Below are 19,719 nucleotides of genomic sequence, written 5' to 3' on the forward strand. Positions count from 1 at the left end.
GGAGCGCGCGACAACGGCACTCGCCCGGACACACCCGCCAGGAGCCCCGCCCCCGCCGTTCCTCTGCGCGGGTTGTCAGGGTCGGAGGCGCGCGGGGCGGAAGGCCAGAGAGGTACTGATTGGAGAAGCATCGGCGAGGGGGTAAGGCCGGGGCTGGGGCCGGNGTTCAGCCCCACCCGCCTAAGGCTGTTGGGCCGCGGTTCCCGCGCGCAGGGGGTTTAAAGGGCTTGAGCCCCGGCAGCCCTCCCCGCCCCTGCCCCCCGCCGTGAGGTGGGCATCAGCCCTGGCCTTCGCTTTCCCGGGCCTCAGTTTCCCCTCTATAACTGGGGTCGTTAAGGTAGGGGTCTCCGATGTCCCCGTGTGCTCGCAGTGCGGAGGGGACGGGAATTTAGGCCTGTGTCTGTTCTCACACCCAAGGACCCCGGCACCCTTGCCCTGTTTTTTCCCCCTTCCCGGGGACCTACCTCCATTCCCGCGTCTGGATGGGCGTGGAGCTCTGGGCGCTCCGGAGTTTTCCGGTCGTTCCTGACTCCTCTGTCTGCCCAGTCATTCCTGACTCCTGTCTGCCCACTCTTGCTCAGGGATCCCACCCTCCACCAGAGGGATGCAGGACGACCGGGTTGGTCTGAAACCCCCGAGCGCCGGTGGGGGCTCAGAAACACTTTGGGGAAAGATGGAATGTCCAGCCTCCTTTTATTCACTAGAATGTGAGAGAAGTGACTGTGAGTTTTGTTCTTTGATGCGCTGCCAGGGCCCAGCCTGACTCATGCTAGGCCTTCAATAAATATTTGTTGAATGAATGAATATCCAGTAGTTAGGGTTAGAATTGGTAACTAAATTGGAACACTCCTATATAATAGATGTGTATATGAGACATACACACACACACAAATCCACACAGCTATGCCTAAATTAATTTAGCCACAACTCTTTAAAAACAAATTTAACCTGCATGGACAACGTCTAAGATACATTGCAAATGATAAAAAAGAAAACATGGAATTTTATTTCATTCGAGCAAAAAAAAGGCGAGGAAGGAATATAAATTTTTTCTATATTGCTATAAATTTTAAATATACAAAATATCTCTAGCAAGATACACAAGAAACTGATACATTTGACCCCCAACTTGAGGAATTATGTGGCTAAGAAAAAGAAGTGAAAAGATTTCAAAAGATGTAACTCCTTGTATCTTTTGCACTTTGAACCAAATAAAAGTATCTTTTCAGTAAAATTGTATATAGCTACCATTTCCTGGAGGCCTACCATAATAATAGCGTATGTCTACTGATATACATATACAATAATATGGATAGATGATTACTTACATTCTACTACACTCAACAACTATAAGATAAATATTACTATAACCATTTTACAGATGAGGAAATATCTCCAAGGTCACATACTTCAATAACTGAAATAAAGAGGCCAGGTTTTCTGGCCCTAAAAACTGCCTGTAGGGATGCCTGGGTGTCTCAGTCCGTTAAGCATTTGACTTTGGCTCAGGGTTTGTGGATGGGTTTGAGCCCCACAAGCTCAAAGCCTGGAACCTGCTAAGGATTCTGTTGTTTCTCTCTGTCTCTGCCACTCCCCTGCTTGTGCTCTGTCTCTTGATGTCTCAAAAATAAAACATTTTAAAAAACTGCATATGGATTATGCTTCTTTGAGTCTGCTCAACAAAAGGAAGAAAGGCACTGAAGAATAATGGAGCCCCACATTTGAAAGAACTGTTTCTCATATTTAAAACCTTCAGGTTTTAGGGGCGCCTGGGTAGCTCAGTTGGTTAAGCATCTGACTTTGGCTCAGGTCATGATCTCGTGGGTTCGAGGCCTGTGTCGGACTCTGTGCAGACATCCAGCTCAGAACCTGGAGCCTGTTTCAGATTCGTATCTCCCTCTCTCTCTCTCTGACCCTCCCCTGCTCACACTAGCTCTCTCTCTCTCTCTCTCTCTCAGAAATAAATAAAAAACATTAAAAATTTAAATAAAAATAGAATAAAACCTTCAGGTTTTAGCGGTTAAAACCAATTTAATATTTTAACAAATAGTTGATGAGGAAAGCTGGAAATTCACTTCTCATTTCACTTAAACATTCATTTTGATTTTATAATTTAATGCCAAATGACTGCATCGTATACTTCTGGAAGGGAAATCTAACTCAACCATTTTATACTTGAAAGATAGTAAAAAGAAAAAGATATGGACACTCAACTTACGGGTTGAGAAAGATCCAAAAGATTAAGCACCAATCAATAGTTACTGTTTAACATGCCACAGGGTGCAAGATAAGGTATTCAGAACCAGGACACTGACTTTCTGTTTCTAAAAGCTACTCTTCATCAACAGTAACCTGGCAACTCCACTTGTTCTCTGCCACGAGAGAATGAAAGACACGCCAGGAATGTGTGAAGTGAACAGAGGGTGATTCCAGGAACACATCTGAGGTCATGAAAGATCCGCTTGTTTGGCTCCCTTTCCATGCAACTAGGAAGCCGAAGTGCAAGGATGGCATTCCTGATGTCTTGTTCTACCACAGATATTGTCAATATCCCACAGTGGATATTAACTCTGAAGAATACTAAAACCCATCTGAGGATCTATATTATTACAGTAGTCTTTACAACTGTTAAAAATATAGGCCTCTTCCAACATTGTTTTTAAAAGTTCATCTGGGTAAACTTTAAAAGATCTTATTGATTTTATTCAGTAATTCGTGAATCAGGCAGCATCCCATCTAGCAAAAAAGGAATTCTGAAGAGCTGTAGAAAATGAAAGACTTTTGTAGGTAGAAGGGAAAGTTATTAGCCAAGAGGGGATAGTTTGTGCCAAAGTCACCTCCTCTAGAGGACTGTAGAAGTCTATGAGGAGGATTGCCTCACTAGAGCTGAGCAAGTAATTCTAGATTGACTGGTTTAAGACTTCCTTCCTAGGACCAGTTGAAACTGTATATTTAAGTCTTGGTTTGGTAAAATGGGCTTAGCACAACTGACCCCATTGGGAGCCTTTATCTCTTAACAATAACCCCCTTTTGTTTAGGCTCTCAGCTTCACTGAGAGAGATGATCAAAATTTAAGGCATTAGTGCCACTTCCAGCTACCACTCTGAAGTTCTACCACTCTGTAGTTTTTGCCAGTCCTCCGTGTGGTATTTACAGTTCATGATGTCTTTTTGGCTGAATCATTGTGGTATTCACACACTTCAGCTTTAGGTTCACATTGGTTAAGTTGGTCATTCCCTTTATTCCATTCTTTTTTCAGAAGTTCTAGTCTCAGGAAGATCATTTGCTTGGTGGTTTGCAGCTGTGAACGTTCATTTAAAGCCTTTGAGAAAATATAGCACACAAGGAGAATACTCTGATCATTATAAACAAAATAATTCCCAATATATGGAGTGCACTCCAAAGCCATGGTCTCTCAGACCCAAATCAATCAAAATCAAAAGTCAAAGAAGGACCCCATTGAAGGAGTCATTTTCTTAAGCCAAGTGGCCTATTTAGTGTTCTTATGCAGCTGAATTTCAACTTACCTAGAGATTTCAATCCAAGTGCAGCAAGTGACATTATCAGAACACAAATACCTCCTGGTGTAGATAAAAGATAATCAAGGGCTATCTTATTATCAACAACAACATTGGCCAAAGAGTATAAGGTGGGGTGGTGCAGGGAGCAGATAGCTATTGCTTTAATATGGATCCTAAAATAGTTTTAAGACTTAAAGAGAGGATCCTGATCCTGGATGGCCTCATTCGTACTCACTCCTAGCCCTAGAAGTAAGTGAAATCCTGCCAATGTAAGCAAATCCTGAATCCCAAATATCTCCTGGTAGGTCCTTTCTAACTTGACAGTGTAAATTCAGGGGAATTGACCGATGAGATGTCCTGTTTGTTTGTGAACGTTTGGAGGAACAGTTAGATAACCTAAGAGGCAGTGCCTAGTTGTGTACCTGCCATGGAGGCATTCACAGGCCCAAGGAGAATGAAAACCACCACAGACAAAGACAAACCCTGTCAGGACACAAACCACTCCCACTAAGGTGGCACTATTAACAGAATCATTCATGGGGATTGTTGCATTTGCCCATTCAAGCCAGGAGATCAGTTAGGTTTTCGGTGCATTCAGGAAGTAAATCTCCTAGCCTGAAATAAAGTTGTTGTTCTAAATTCCTTACCAAGATGGGTGCTGCTGGTGAGATCGTTTCACAATATGGGGCAGAACTGATTTAGATAATCATAAGAACATGGGGTGCAAATGTACTACAATTTACAAAGGTATTTGTGTCTAATCGCACAAGTACAGTTATAATTAGAGAAAGGTAAAACCAAGGCACTGGATATTCTGGCCATAAAAGTCAAACTCTGTAAGTGATTTCTAAGGGGGATTGATTGTAGTGTATGGTGAGATTGTGAATAGAAGAAAAATTGATCACAGGGAGGACCAAGAGGTGTCTTGGACAGATTGACGTTTTTGATGATAATTTAACAGTTGGAAAGGTTGCTCCCATTAGCAATGGACTAATATAGATGATAGTGTTATCTTTCCATGCCAATGCCAAAGTAAAGGTATAAAAGAGAATAAGAAAAGATTTCATTTTAGGTAAAGTATGAAATCTTAATCCAGGGTCTTGGATGGAAGCAATTTACCTCAGTATGAGCTACTTTGTCAAATTGATTCGGAGGTTTCTGGGGTTTGCATGGGACCAGAAAGTCAGGTGGAGCTTTCTTCAGTTGTGAAATATGCACTCAAAGTTTAATACCTTGTAATTTGGCAGCAGCGTCCATGATCAAGCGTTCTTGGGGCACCTGGGTGGCTCAGTCAGTTAAGCATCTGACTTCGGCTCAGGAATGATCTCACGATTCATGAGATGGAGCCCCGCATTGGGCTCCATGCTGACAGCTCAGAGCCTGGAGCCTGCTTTGGATTCTGTGTCTCCCTCTCTCTCTGCCCCTCCCCCACTCATGCTCTGTCTCTCAAAAATAAACATCAGGAGTTCTTTATAGGGTCCTTTTCATGAGTCTCACTTTGGCAAAAGCATCACAGTAAAACAGTAACTGTAAATGACAAAAGACTTTAAAATGGCCATGATTAGGATCCTGATGAGAGTTGATCATATGGAACTGACAAGGAAATTTGGTTATTTCTGAAATATATAACATTAAGATAATAACTGTTATGATTGATAACATTATACCAGGACATACCAGATTTCTAGGAGTTTTGTACAATTTCTGGAACACTTACTATATATCTATACAAATAATGCCTATACAAATACAAGATAAAGAAGGCTTAGTATTACTTCTTATTTGATAATGCTTCTCATGTAATTTAACATATCAAATAAGCCTAATTAATTTCACATCTCTCTTTTTGTAAGGAAAGAGAACAAATATTTTGAGATATCCCAGTGACACTCTAGAAAATCCCAAAGTTTCATTCAATGTCAAAAAAAAAAAAACCCCAACTTCATTTAGAATTTGAATTTGGGGAAGTTTGTCAAAAATATCAAGAAAGGTTTAAAACACTTAATTAGATATAATTATAAGTCACTGTGGAACAATACTTAGTTATCCATTAAAAAATTTTTTTTAATGTTTATTTAGTTTTGAGAGAGGGAGAGAGAGACAGAGCATGAGTGGGGGAGGAGCAGAGAGGAAGGGAGACACAGAATCTGAAGCAGGCTCCAGGCTCTGAGCTATCAGCGTGGATCTGGATGAGGCATTCAAACTCAGGAACCGCAAGATCATGACATGAGCTAGAGACCGGAAGCCACCCAGGTGCCTTATTACTTAGTTATTCATTTAACCTAAGTGGCAATAAAAGATGTTAAAGGAAGATTAGGCTTACTTAAGTCATCAAAGACCCGCTGATAAGGAAAACATGAACACAGTAAATTTTTTGGTAAGACACAAAATCTTTGCTTTCCAGGCAGATTACTTTTAAAGAAAAACCTTTCACAGTATCTTATCAAGAACAGACCAATAGTCTGAGAAAACTTTGTTCTTTTAACAGTGAGAAAACCAAATTCTAGTTTTGTACTATTTTACATTTGATATTTAAATTCATTCATTTTATTCCAACCTTAGCCAGCTTGATCACACATAAACTTCCTTTCTGAAGATCCCTTTTTCACAAAGCTTCTACAACTTTTTAAATATCCCTTCAAATTTTGTCCTATGTTTTTCTTCTTTCTCACTATGGAACAATCATTTTACTTTCCTTGCCTACTTTTTATACATAGTTGTTTTCTTTTACCCTAGTTATTTGTAAGTGGTTTTAAATATATATATTGATTAGAACTCTCAACCCTTAAAATCCTTAATTCCTAGTAAAAACTAAAAAGTAAACAACTGTGTACTGCACTTACATTAGCATTCTATGGACTGGCAAATTTATAGATACATTTTATAATTTCTAGAAGTATATTCTTCCCCATAGTAATATTTCCAATGTGGCATAAAACATGTTGACTAATAAACCCAAATATCTTTAGTTCTTTTGTAAAAGGAAACCAAAAATATATAAAACTGTGTTCAGTGATCAACGATTCAGTATTTTATTTTATTTGAAAATGACCTAGATATTTAATGACCATCCATCATTTAACTTATTTCAGGGTAACTTTAAGCTTTGAAGTAACCAAAACAAATTTTGGAAACTATGTAAGTAGACATATCATAAAACATAATTATTGCTGAAAAGTTCACCTAGAAACACTTAATCCCACTTACATCTATTTAAAATACTTTGTACTTTAAACATACTTTGTGCTTAACACTTATGTTTAAGTCACATATGTGACTTAAATTTAACAGACATGAGACAAAGTCAGCCATCACCCCAAGCTATTTTTCTTGCTAACAAAATTTTAAAGAGATAACATGAACTTAATTGACCTTTACTAAACTTAGACAGAATAAAAGTATTATATTTAATGTGATAACTCTAAAGACATGGCTGTTTTGATTAAACCAGCAAAACTTAAACTAGTTTTAATTACTAATAATTAAACCTAGATCACATCAAGTTAAAAACATTTGGGACTGGTTTCTCTATTTCTGAGAATTCGAAGAATATTTCATTCACGTAAGGAATTTTTCAATTTTCTTTAAGTCAAATAAATACAGCTCTTTTACAAATTAATTTCGGCTAGACTATCCGGAAGTAGAAAAACCCCCCACATCTTCAACACATGCATATAGAGAGAGACACACATAAACATAGAGACACAAACCAAGACTTTTCTAAATAGTTAATGTTGTAAAATTTTACCTATGAATCAGGCACACTAATACAACACTCACTACTTATGAAAATAGTTGGATCAAATTGTTTTTGGCAGATGGAATAAATTAAGATTACCTGCTAAGATGGCTAAAGTTTTTAACTAATATTTGTGGAGAGGACACCTAAGATTTTCTATTTGCTTAAGTTTAGAATAACATTTTCCCCTTCTGTTTTTCTTCTGATAAGAATTGCCTCCTTAAAGTTTTATTTCAAAGACATGACCTAAAAGGTTGCCTGGAGAAGACCAGAGAGAACATTTACATCTCAAAGCTACAGAGAAAGAAAGCAAGGTTTTCCAAGAAGATCTTTTGTTTCCTAAGGCCAGAATTTTTACAATACTTACAAATTTATTTGTTTGGGGTTTGTTTGCTTGTTTGTTTGTTTGTTTTTGAAATAAATAGGGAGGTTTTGGGATTGGTTAAAAAGGATAGGTAGATTTTTGAACTATTCCTAGAACTGCATTTCTAGTTTTGCAAAGATTTTTAAAGATAAAGATATTCGCTTTTAATTCCTCAAGAAATTGGGTTGCAATATAAATTATATCACAGGTTTACTTCTTTATATCAGGGAGAAGATTTTTATCTAAGATAGAAAGCAAAAGGATTCCTAGATTTAGAGCTGTGTGTCGTTGGAATGTTTTCATAAATCCTTTCAGAAAAGCTTCAGATGTTTTTTTTGTTTTCTCCTCTTTGCCTCTGTGTACATTAGTTTAGTGAAAAACTAAAAATAAGTTCCTATCAGGCTCTGAATATCAGCTTCCAAATCAGCCAATTTCCAGCCACAAAGCTACATTTTAAAAAATATCCTTCCTCGGAGAACCTGGGCGGCTCAGTCAGTTAAGCATCCGACTTTGGCTCAGGTCATGGTCTCACAGTTCGTGGATTTGAGGCCCACATTGGACTCTGTGCTGACAGCTAGCTCCGAGCCTGGAGCCTGTTTCAGATTCTGTATCTCCCTCTCTCTGACCCTCCCCTGCTCATGCTGTCTCTATCTCAAAAATAAATAAAACATTAAAAAAAATCCTTCCAAATATCTAGTCAGTTTTCAGTTTGGTCAAGCAGTAAAGAAAGGGACAACGTAAAATTTTATTCTCTTCTCTCAACTGTGCACACAGAGGTTCAGAGGAGCTGAGTCTGGTAAGAATTTTTTTTTTTTAGTTTTTATTTAAATTACAGTTAGCTACTATACAGTGTAATATTAGTTTCAGGTGTACAGTATAGTTATTCAACAACTCCATATATTACCCAATGCTCATGGCAAGGGCATCCCCATCATCTATTTCACCCATCCCTCCACCCACCTCTCCCTTGGTAATCATCAGTGTGTTCTCTATACTTGAGTCTCTTGGTTTGCCTCTCTCTCTCTGTTTTTAAAATTTTTAAAATGTTTTATTTATTTATTTCTGAGAGAGAGAGACAGCGTGAACAGGGGAGGGTCAGAGAGAGAGGGACACGCAGAATCTGAAACAGGCTTCAGGCTCTGAACTAGCTGTCAGCACAGAGCCCGATGAGGGGCTCGAACCCACGAACCGTGAGATCATGACCTGAGCCGAAGTCTGATGCTTAACCAACTGAGCGGCCCAGGCACCCCGCCTCTCTCTCTTTTTTCCCCCTTTGCTCATTTGTTTTGCTTCTTAAATTCCACATACGAGTGAAATCATATGATGTTTGGCTATCTCTAACTGACTTATTTCACTTACCATTATACTCTCTAGCTCCATCAATGCCATCGCAAATGGCAAGGGATCATTCTTTCTTTTTTATTTTTTCCCAGCAATAATATTACTATGTATATACTACATTCTTTATCCACTCATCAGTTGATGGACACTTGGGCTGTTTCCATAATTTGGCTATTGTAAACAATGTTGCTATAAACATCAGTGTGCCTGTATCCCTTTGAATTAGTGTCTTTGTATTCTTTGGGCAAATACCTAGCAGTGTGACTACTGGATCATAGTTCTAGTTGTATTTTTAACTATTTGAAGAAACTTGATACTGTTTTCCAGAAGACTGCATCAGTTTGCATTCCCACCAACCATGCAAGAGAGTTTCCAGTTTCTCCACATCGTCTCCAAAACCTGTTGTTTCTTGTGTTCTTGATTTTAGCCATTTTGACAGGTGTGAAGTGATATGACATTTTAGTTTTGATTTATATTTCCTTAATAATGAGTGATGTTGAGTATCTTTTCATGCATCTGTTACCTTTTCCTGTGTCTGTTTCATGTGCCATCTGGCTATCTTCTTTGGAAGAGTCTATTCATGTCTTCTGCCCATTTTTCAATTGAATTATTCATTTTTTGCATGTTCAGTTTGCTCAGTTCTTTATAGATCTTAGATACTAACCCTTTATCAGATATGCCATTTACAAATATCTTCTCCTATTCCATAGACTGCCTTTTAGTTTTGTTGATTGTTTCCTTCACTGTGAAGAAGTTTTTATTTTGATGTAGTCCCAACAGTTTATTTTTGCTTTAGTTTCCCATCCTTCAGGAGACATATCTAGAAAAAAAGTTACTATGGTCGATGTCAAAAAAATTATGGCCTGTGCTTTCTTTTAGGATTTTTATGATTTCAGTTCTCATATTTAGAGTTTATTTTTGGGTTTGATGAAAGAGAATGGTCTGGTTTCATTTTTCTGCATAATGCTGTCCAATTTTCCCAACAGCATTTGTTGAAAAGACTTTCTTTTTCCATTGGATATTCTTTCCTGCTTTGTCATAGATTAATTGACCATATAATTATGGGTTCATTTCTGGGTTTTGTACTCTGTTCTATTGATATATGTGTCTATTTTTGTGCCAGTACCATACTGTTTTGATTACTACAGTTTGTAATATAACCTGAAGTCTGGAATTGTGATGCCACCAGCCTTGCTTAGGAGGCATCATTGCTTTATCAAGGTTGCTCTGGCTATTTGTGATCTTTATGGTTCCATACAAATTTTAAGATTGTTTGTTCTAAAGAAGGGCAGAAATGGTGGGGGAAAGGGAGAGAAGCAAACCATGAGAGACTCTTGAATGCTGACAAAAACTGAGGACTGATGGATGTGGGGGGAGGGGGGGATGGGCATGGAGGAGGACACTTGTGGGGATGAGCACTGAGTGTTATGTGGAAACTAATTTGACAATAAACTATTAAAAAAAAAAGATTGTTTGTTCTAGCTCTGTGAAATATACTGTTGGTATTTTGATAGGGATTGCATTGAATATGTAGATTACTTTGGACAGTATAAACATTTTAACAATATTTCTTCCAATCCATGAGCATGGAATGTCTTCCCTTTTTTTGTGTGTCATCTTCAATTTCTTTCAACAGTGTGTTTTAATTTTCAGACTACAGGAGTTTCACCTCTTTGGTTAGGTTTATTCCTAGGTAACTTACTGTTTTTGGTGCAATTGTAAATGGGATTGACTCTTTCTGTTATTGGTGGATAGAAATGTAACAGATCTCAGGGGTGCCTGGGTGGCTTAGTCAATTGAGCATCCAACTCTTGATTTCAGCTCAGGTCATGATCCCAGTGTTGTGGGATTGAGCCCCATGTCAGTCCCTGTGCTGAACATGGAGCTTGCTTGGGATTCTCTCTCTCTCTCCCTTTGCCTTTCTTCCTGGATCACAATCTCTCTACACCCACCCCTCAAATAAATAAAATATAATTTATCTAAAAAAAAAGAAATATAACCAATTTCAGTACATTCATTTTGTATCCTGTGACTTTACTGAATTCATTTATCAGTTCTAGCAGTTTTTTAATGGAGTTTTTCAGGTTTTCTATTTATAGTTTCATGGCAACAGCAAATAGTGAAAGTTTTACTTCTTCCTTGATGATTTGAATGTCTTTTATTTCTTTTTGTTATCTGATTGCTCTGACTATCACTTCTAGTACTATGTTGAATAAAAGTGGTGAGAGTGGATATCCCTGTCTTGTTCCCAACTAGGGGGAAAAGTTTTCAGTTTTTCCCCATTTAGGATAATGTTCACTGTGGGGTTTTTGTATATGGCCTTTATTATGTTGAGGTATGTTACCTCTAAACCTATTTTGTTGAGGGTTTTTATCATGAAAGTGTCTTGTACTTTCTCAAATGTTTTCTCTACATCGATTGAAATGATTGTATGGTTCTTATACTTTCTCCTATTAATGTGATGTATCACTTTGATTGATTTGTGAGTATTGAACCACCATTGCAACCCAGGAATAAATCATGGGAACTTGATCAGGGTGAATGATTTTTTTAAATGTGTTCTTGGATTCTGTTTGCTAAGTACTTTTGTTGAGGATTTTTGCATCTGTCGTTCTTTTTTCTGGTGTCTTTATCTGGTTTTGGTATCTGGGTAATGCTGGCCTCATAGAATGAATTTGGAACTTTTTCTTCTTATTCTATTTCTTGGAATAGTTTGAGAGGAATAGATATTAACTTTTCTTTAAATGTTTGGCAGAATTGGGGCGCCTGGGTGGCTTAGTCGGTTAAGCGTCCGACTTTCGCTTAGGTCATGATCTCACGGATCGTGGGTTCGAGCCCTGCGTCGGGCTCTGTGCTGACTGCCAGCTCAGGGCCTGGAGCCTGTTTCAGAGTCTGTGTCTCCCTCTCTCTCTGACCCTTCCCTGATCACGCTGTCTCTCTCTCTCACCTAGAAATAAAATAAAACATTTAAAAATTTTTTTTAAAAAATGTTTGGCAGAATTTACCTGAGAAGCCAGTTGGTCCTGGTCTTTTGTTTACTGGGAGTTTTTTGATTAGTGATTCAATTTCTTTGTTGATTATCACCCTGTTCAAATTTTCTATTTATACTTGTTTCAGTTTTGGTAATTTATATGTTTCTAGGAATGTATCCATTTCTTCTAGGTTTTCCAATATGTTGGCATATAGTTTTTCATAATAATTTTTTATAATTGTTTATATTTTTGTGGTATTTGTTATTATTTCTCCTCTCTCATTTGTGATTTTATGTATTTGGGTCCTTTCCATTTTCTTTTTGGTAAGTCTGGCAATGGGGGTTTCAGTGTTATTAATTTTTTCAGAGAACCAGGTCCTATTTTCATTTTTGTTTCTTGTTTTTTTGGGGGTGGCGTTCTGTATTGTTTATTTATGCTCTGATCAACGTTAATTCCTTCCTTCTGCTGGCTTTATACTTTTTTGTTCTTTTTCTAGCTCCTTTAGGAGCAAGATTAGGTTGTTTATTTGAGATTTTTCTTGCTTTTTGACGTAGGCCTATGTTGCCATATACTTCCCACTTAGAATTGCTTTTGCCACAACCCAAAGGTTTTGGACAATTGTGTTTTCGTTTTCATGTGTTTCCATGTATTTTTCAATTTCTTCTTTTATTTCTAGGTTGACCTATTCATTGTTTAGTAGTATGTTATTTAGCCTCCATGTATCTCTGATTTTTGCAGATTTTTTCTTGTGGTCGACTTCTAGTTTCATAGAGTTATGGTTGGAAAAGGTGAATGATCTTGCTTTTCTTGAATTTGTTGAGGCCTGTGCTGTGACCTAATATGTATCTATTCTGGAGAATATTTTCTGTGCACTTGAAAAGAATATGTATTCTGCTGATTTTGGATGGAATGTTTTAAACATACCTGTTGCATCCATCTGGTCCAATGTGTCATTAAAAGCCATTGTTTCCCTGTTGATTTTCTGTTCAGATGATCTGTACATTGATGTGGTGTTAAAGTCCCCCACTAACTTGTATTATAATCCATTAGTTCATTTATGTTTGCTATTGACTGTTTTTTGTATTTGGGTGCTCCATATAGGGTGCATAAATATTTACAATTGTTATTGTCATTTTGTTGGCTAGTTCCCTTTATTATTATGTAGTTTCTTGTTACCATCTTTGTTTTATTTTTTTTTTAATTTTAATGTTTATTTATTTTTGAAAGAAAGGGTGTGAGCAGGGAAGGAACATAGAGACTGGGAGACACAGAATCTGAAGCAGGCTCCAGGCTCTGAGTTGTCAACACAAAACCCGACGTGGGGCTCGAACCCATGAACCATGAGATCATGACCTGAGCTGAAGTTGGATGCTCTCAATCAACTGAGCCACCCAGGCACCCCACCATCTTTGTTTTAAATTCTAATTTGTCTGATGTAAGTATTTCTACTTCAGCTTTCTTTTGACATCCATTACCATGATAAATGGTTCTCCATCCCCTCACTTTCAATCTGCAGGTGTCTTTATGTCTAAAATGGGTCCCTTTTAGGCAGCATACAGATGTGTCATTTTTAAATCCATTCTGATACCCTATGTCTTTTGATTAGAGCATTTAGTCCATTTCCATTCAAAGTAATTATTGACAGATATGTATCTATTGCCATTTTATTACTTTTTTGCATTTTTTTCTTGTAGAATTTCTCTGTACCTTTCTTTTTTAAAAAATAGTTTATTGTCAAGTTGGTTTCCATATAACACCCAGTGCTCATCCCCACAAGTGTCCTCCTCCATGCCCATCACTCCCCTTCCCCGCCCCCCACCCCATCTGCCTTCAGTTTGTTCTCGGCATTCAAGAGTCTCTCATGGTTTGCCTCCCTCCCTCTTTCCCACTATTTTTCCCCTTCTTCTCCCCCATGGTCCTTCGTTAAGTTCCTCCTAATCCTCCTATACGTGCAAACATATGATATTTGTCCTTCTCTGCCTGACTTATTTCGCTCAGCATAACACCCTCAAGGTCCATCCATGTTGCTACACATGGCCAGATTTCATTGTTTCTCATTGCCATGTAGTAGTCCATGGTATAGATAAACCACATCTTCTTGATCCATTCATCAGTTGATGGACACTTAGGCTCTTTTCATTTCTCTGTTCCTTTATTATCTTTCTTTATTTCATGGTTTGCTGGTTTTCTTTAAAGATATATTTGGATTTCTTTCTCTTCAGTCTTTGCATATATATTAGTGTTTTTTAATTTGTGGTTACCATTAGGTTTGTGTATAACATCTGCAAATAGCAGTTTATATTTAGTTAATGGTCATTTAAGTTTCAATCCATTCTTTATTCCTCCCCCTCCTGGTTTAGGTATATGGTGTCATATTTTACATATATTTATTTTGTGAGTTCCTTGACTGATTTTCTTATAGAAATGTTCATTTTTACTGCTTTTGTGTTTCCTACCTTCGTATTGTCACTTTTGGTCTTTTTTTTTTTTTTTTTTCCGTTCACAGAGTCCCCTTTAATATTTCTTGCAGGGCTGGTTTCATGGTGATGAACCCTTTAGTTTTTGTTTATCGGTGGAATTTCTTATTTCTCTTTCTATTCTAAATGATGGCCTTGCTCGATAGAGCATTGTTGGCTGCAGATTTTTCCATTCAGTACTTTGAATATGTCATGTCATTCCCTTCCGGCTTGGAGTGTTTTTGCTGAAAAATCTGCTGATAGCCTTGTGGGTATTTCCCTTATGAGTAACTGTCTTCATTTGTCTTGCTGCTTTTAAGATATTTTTCCTTATCCCTGTATTTTGCCACCTTAATTATAATATAACTTGGTGTGGATCTGTTTTTGTTGACTTGGTTGAGGGTTCTCTGTACCTCTTGAATCTGGATATCTGTTTCTTTTCCCAGATTAGGGAAGTTTTCAGCTATTATTTCTTCAAATAAAATTTCTGCCCCTTTTTCTCTCTCTTCTTCTGGGACTCCTATAATATGAATGTTACTACATTTGATGGAGTCACTGAGTTCCCTAAGTCTATTCTCATTATGCATAATTCTTTCTCTGTATTGTTCAGCTTTCCATTACTTGTCTTTAGGCCATTAATCTGTTCCTCTGCTTCTTCCAGTCTGCTGTTCATTGCATCAAACATGTTTCTAATCTAGTTTACTGCATTCTTTATCTGTGATTGATTCTTTTTTAACTCTTTTATCTCTGTGGTAAGGGTCTCACTGATATCTTTTATTCTTTTCTTGAGCCCAGTGAGTATCCTTATAATAGTTTCTTTAAATTCTCCACCAGCTGTTGGGAGAACTGGACAGCAACATCCAGAAGATTGAAACTAGATCAATTTCTCACACCATACACCAAAATAAACTCAAAATGGATAAAGGACCTGAACGTGACACAGGAAACCATCAAAACCCTAGANAAGAGGGAGAGAGGCAAACATGAAAGAATCTTGAATGCTGACAACAAACTGAGGACTGATGGGTGTGCGGGGAGGGGCGAGATGGGCATGGAGGAGGGCACTTTTGGGATGAGCACTGCATGTTATATGGAAACCAGCCTGACAATAAACTATTTGTAATAAATAAATAAATAAAATGAAAAAAAATAAATTCTCCACCAGCTGTCTTCTTTATTTCTCTTTTGCTTAGATCTCTGGCTGTGACCTTATCATCTTCTTTGATTTGGGATATATTCTTCTGCCTTCTCATTTTATATAAATCTCTGCCTGCTTCTCTGTGTTAGAAACCCCAGTTATGTTTTCTGCTCCTGAAAGTAATGGCCTTATAAAAGAGAGATGAGGTAGTGCCCTGGGCCTGGCACACAGGCAGTGTCTCCAGTGTGTGCTGCATGTACTCTGCTATTGTTTTCTGTCTTTTCTATCCTTCAGGCTAGTCATGTGTAGAGGCTCTCCTTGCCTTCTGTGGGCAGTGTTTAGTCCCTGGCCCAAATGTGGCAAGTTTTAACTAGGTGTGGTGTTCTCTGGTCTCCTTATGGAATGAGACCTGTCACCACCTCCACTGGAACCTAGGCCATGCAAAACCCTTTGGTCACTTCCGCAATCAAATGGGAAGCTACATATTTAATCAAGGTTCTGGAAACTCAGGTTCCAGGTAGAACCATCTGCTAGGTAGAACCATCTGCTCGGTAGAACCATTTGTGAGCCTGACACAAAAAGAGTGGAACTCCGAATGGAGAGGAACTTGCCCATCGCCCTCAGAAATGGTGAGAAAGACAGAGAACTCAAAGGGATTGTAGGTACTGGTGCCTGTGTTTCTCATTGTCCCTGAACCGATCAAAAGTTTCCCTCAGATCCCACCATTGCCACCAATATTGTTTAAAAACAAACAGATAAACAAACAAAATTCATCTGAGTAAATTTGAAAGACCTTACTGGCTTTATTCAGTGATTCATGAATCAGGCAGCATCCCATCTAGGGAATAGAAGAGAGCACCAAGGAGTTGTACAAAATGAAAGACTTTTTTAGGCAGATAGACAGAAGGAGGGAAGGACAAGAAAGTTAGTAGCCATGAATGTATTGTTTGTGACAGCAGGGGTCTATCAGGAAGATTACCACACTAGTGCTGACCAGGTAATTCCAGACTGACTGATTTAAGATTCCACTCCTGGGAGAGGTTGAAACTATAATTAAATTAATTATTAAGTCTTGGTTTGGTGACATGGGAATTAGCAGAAGTGACTCCATTTGGGGCCTATTGTCTCTCTTTTTTTAAACAATATATACCTCAAAACTGACTTTTTAAAAAATGCATTTTAAGGTTTCAAAATAAATGAAAACCTGAGTGAAACAAAGCAAAATTTTTTTCACCTTGAAAACATACCAATAAGAGCATTTCAAGCTGCTTGATTGTTACAAAGTCTTCTGTTCTAGTTATTGTGGGAGACTAAGCATAACATAAATCCTTTTAAATGATGTCTTTGCAGATAAAATTGCAAATAAAATAGCTTTGCAAATAAATGTAGATGAAATAGAATAAAAATGCCTGATCACTTGTTTTGAGAATAATAGGAAGATATTTTATCATAAAATTCTCCAAAATAATTTTCTCAATGTTCTATTTGGCAACAGACTCGAACTTGAGTTCCAAAAAGTCCTCTTACAAAGACAAATCTAGGGGGGAAATGGTTTCTCAAAATATTTCAAAGGGATTTTTAAACTCTAACAACAGGAAAGTATCTGCACAAACCAAGTAGAGCCCTCCCCAAAATATTTTTCAAGAACCTTGCCCATGAGTGTTTCATCACGTCAAGAAACTAGGGAAACAATTTTTAGCATCAATTTGCCATATATACTATCCAAAATGTCCAAATATTTCCTAATAAGCAATGATAGTATTGCTAATATTCTTAGCAATAACTCTCAAAAAGGAGCTCTGACTTGGGTTGCCAATAATGGTAAACCTGTCAGACAGCTTAGAGAACAAAGATAGAATTATTAGAAGGAAACAAGGGTGTCTATTGGGCTCCAAAGATGGGGTTAAGACCTGGAATTGGTAATCAGAGCCTACTGGGGACACATGGTTTCTGGCCTCAGTTTGTCTCACTATAGATGTGCTTCATTCTTTTCTCTCTGTAGACACACTTCTTTGCTTCTGCATGTATATGGCTAAATGTGCATCACTATAAACCAGCACCTGAGTTATTCATGCTGTATTCAAGTCACCAGCAGAAAGAGACTGGCATTTGCAAATCTCAATTTCAAATTACTAAAAGGAGAATTTGATTGCCCAGCTTGGGTCAGGTGAGCCAATCAGCAGACACAAGTCACTGGTAAAAAGATGGACTGGTCTCTATGGTCTGAAAGACAGTTTCCAGAGAAGAGGGAAATAGCTAATATATAGCAGTGACATTGCAAAAAGTAAATCTTTTTCAGTAAGATGTATGGTTCCACCTAACTATAAATCATGAGTGTGCATTGCATGTTGTAAGTATTCTTTCACAGATCTAGGTGTCATTGTATGCAGCTGCATAGGAGCACTCTAATATCTTGAGCAATGACTTATTATTGAAATTGAAGTTTTTTGGTTGCTGTTTTTATAATCAATCTTTAACGACCATGAGTATAGTTAATTCTTTGCATGTGTCCATGATAATTTCCTTGTTGTATTTTTTTGAGTAGAATTGATATATCAGAAAATTTGCAAAACTTTAAGTCTTTTGATATGTACTAGAATGTTATTTGAAGGGCACCTGGGTGATTCAGTCGGTTGAGCTTCTGACATCAGCTCAGCTCATGATCTCGAGGTCCATGAGTTCAAGCCCTGCATTGGGCTTTGTGCTGACATCTCAGAGCCTGGAGCCTGCTTCAGCTTCTGTGTCTCCTTCTCTCTCTGACCCTCCTCCACTTACATTCTGTGTGTGTGTGTGTGTGTGTGTGTGTGTGTGTGTGTCTTTCTCTTAAACATAAATAAACATCAAAAAAAATTTTTTTAAGAATATTATTCGATTGGGGCGCCTGGGTGGCTTAGTCGGTTAAGCGTCCGACTTTCGCTTAGGTCATGATCTCGCGGTTTGTGGGTTCAAGCCCCGCGTCGGGCTCTGTGCTGACTGCCAGCTCAGAGCCTGGAGCCTGCTTCAGATTCTGTGTCTCCCTCTCTCTCTGACCCTCCCCTGCTCACGCTGTCTCTCTCTCCCTCTCCTAGAAATAAATAAAACATTAAAAAAAATTTAAAAGAGAATATTATTCGATCTTATGTATTCAATTTGATAGTCCCTGAATTCAAGGTATTTGTGTCCTATGTCTTTTTCCCATTATCTCCAGCAGTTTTCAAGTTGGTGAGCATATCGTAGGGGTTAAATTAAGATTTGGGAGCAGGTGGGTGGCTCAGTCAGTTGAGCATCTGACTTTGGCTCTGATCATGATCTCACAGCTAATGAGTTTGAGCCCTGCATCAGGCTCTGTGCTGACAGCCCAGAGCCTGGAGCCTGCTTCAGATCCTGTGTCTCTCTTTCTCTGCTCTTCCCCTGCTCATGCTCTGTCTCTCTGTCTCTCAAAAATAAATAAAATAAACAAACAAAAAAGATTTGTTAATTGACTAACTTCACAAGTGAATATGTGTGATGTGGTTGGGGAAACACTAGACTGAAGTATATGAAGTGTGTTGTTTAACACACCAATAGGGATGATGATTGTTAATAATTTAGACTGATTATAAGTTGAAATTTGACTCTTAGAAAAAAGACAGACACTGAAAATACTTGTAGTTTTTACACTTACCTGATTCATTTGATTAACCAGAGGGAACAAAGTACCCAATGTGACATAATGAACCATTATTACCCTAATATGCAACAAAAAGCTACATGTTCTTCCTTTCTATATTTAGAGTGACGCTATGGCACTATCCAACTACCCAAACATCTACTCTTCCCTTCTTTCTTCATATTAAAATCCCTATATTCTAGGTGCATCATTGATTCTAACTGAAATTCTATACGTATCATCCTTCCTTGAAACTAGATATGGTCATTATCAATGAGATATCAGCCTGTGTTGTTAAATGGAGTTTCAGAAAACTCCTTTAAAACATAGACCCTATTGTGTTTTCACCCTTATTCCCCCTTCAAACCTGAAATGTGAATATGATATCCAGAGATCCAGCAGCCATTTTGAAAAACAGGAGCTAAGAGTTAAGGATGGTAAAGCAGAAAGGTAGAAGGTATCTGAGTTTTTGATTACTTGATAGAACAGCCATATCTGCTGAGACTGCCCAGTTCTACATATGTTTTATGTGAGAAAAGAATAAACTTTGGTCTTGTTTA

At 38.0% G+C, this 19,719-nt stretch overlaps 1 protein-coding gene across 1 annotated transcript in view; it reads right to left on the reverse strand.

The window, feature by feature from the left end:
* The window catches only part of ZNF367 (zinc finger protein 367), a 35,618-nt gene extending 20,540 nt beyond the window's left edge, over positions 1-15,078 (reverse strand). Inside the window, exons 1-2 of the mRNA XM_077749553.1 lie at positions 15,015-15,078; positions 465-700 (exon numbers count right to left, since the gene is read on the reverse strand). Coding sequence (XP_077605679.1) covers positions 465-700; positions 15,015-15,078 — 300 coding nt within the window. The remainder of the gene's footprint in view (positions 1-464; positions 701-15,014) is intronic.
* Between the last annotated feature and the right edge of the window lie 4,641 nt (positions 15,079-19,719).

The sequence above is a fragment of the Crocuta crocuta genome, unplaced genomic scaffold (assembly GCF_008692635.1).
Source record: "Crocuta crocuta isolate KB4526 unplaced genomic scaffold, BGI_CrCroc_1.0 scaffold99, whole genome shotgun sequence".
NCBI classification, from domain to species: domain Eukaryota; kingdom Metazoa; phylum Chordata; class Mammalia; order Carnivora; family Hyaenidae; genus Crocuta; species Crocuta crocuta.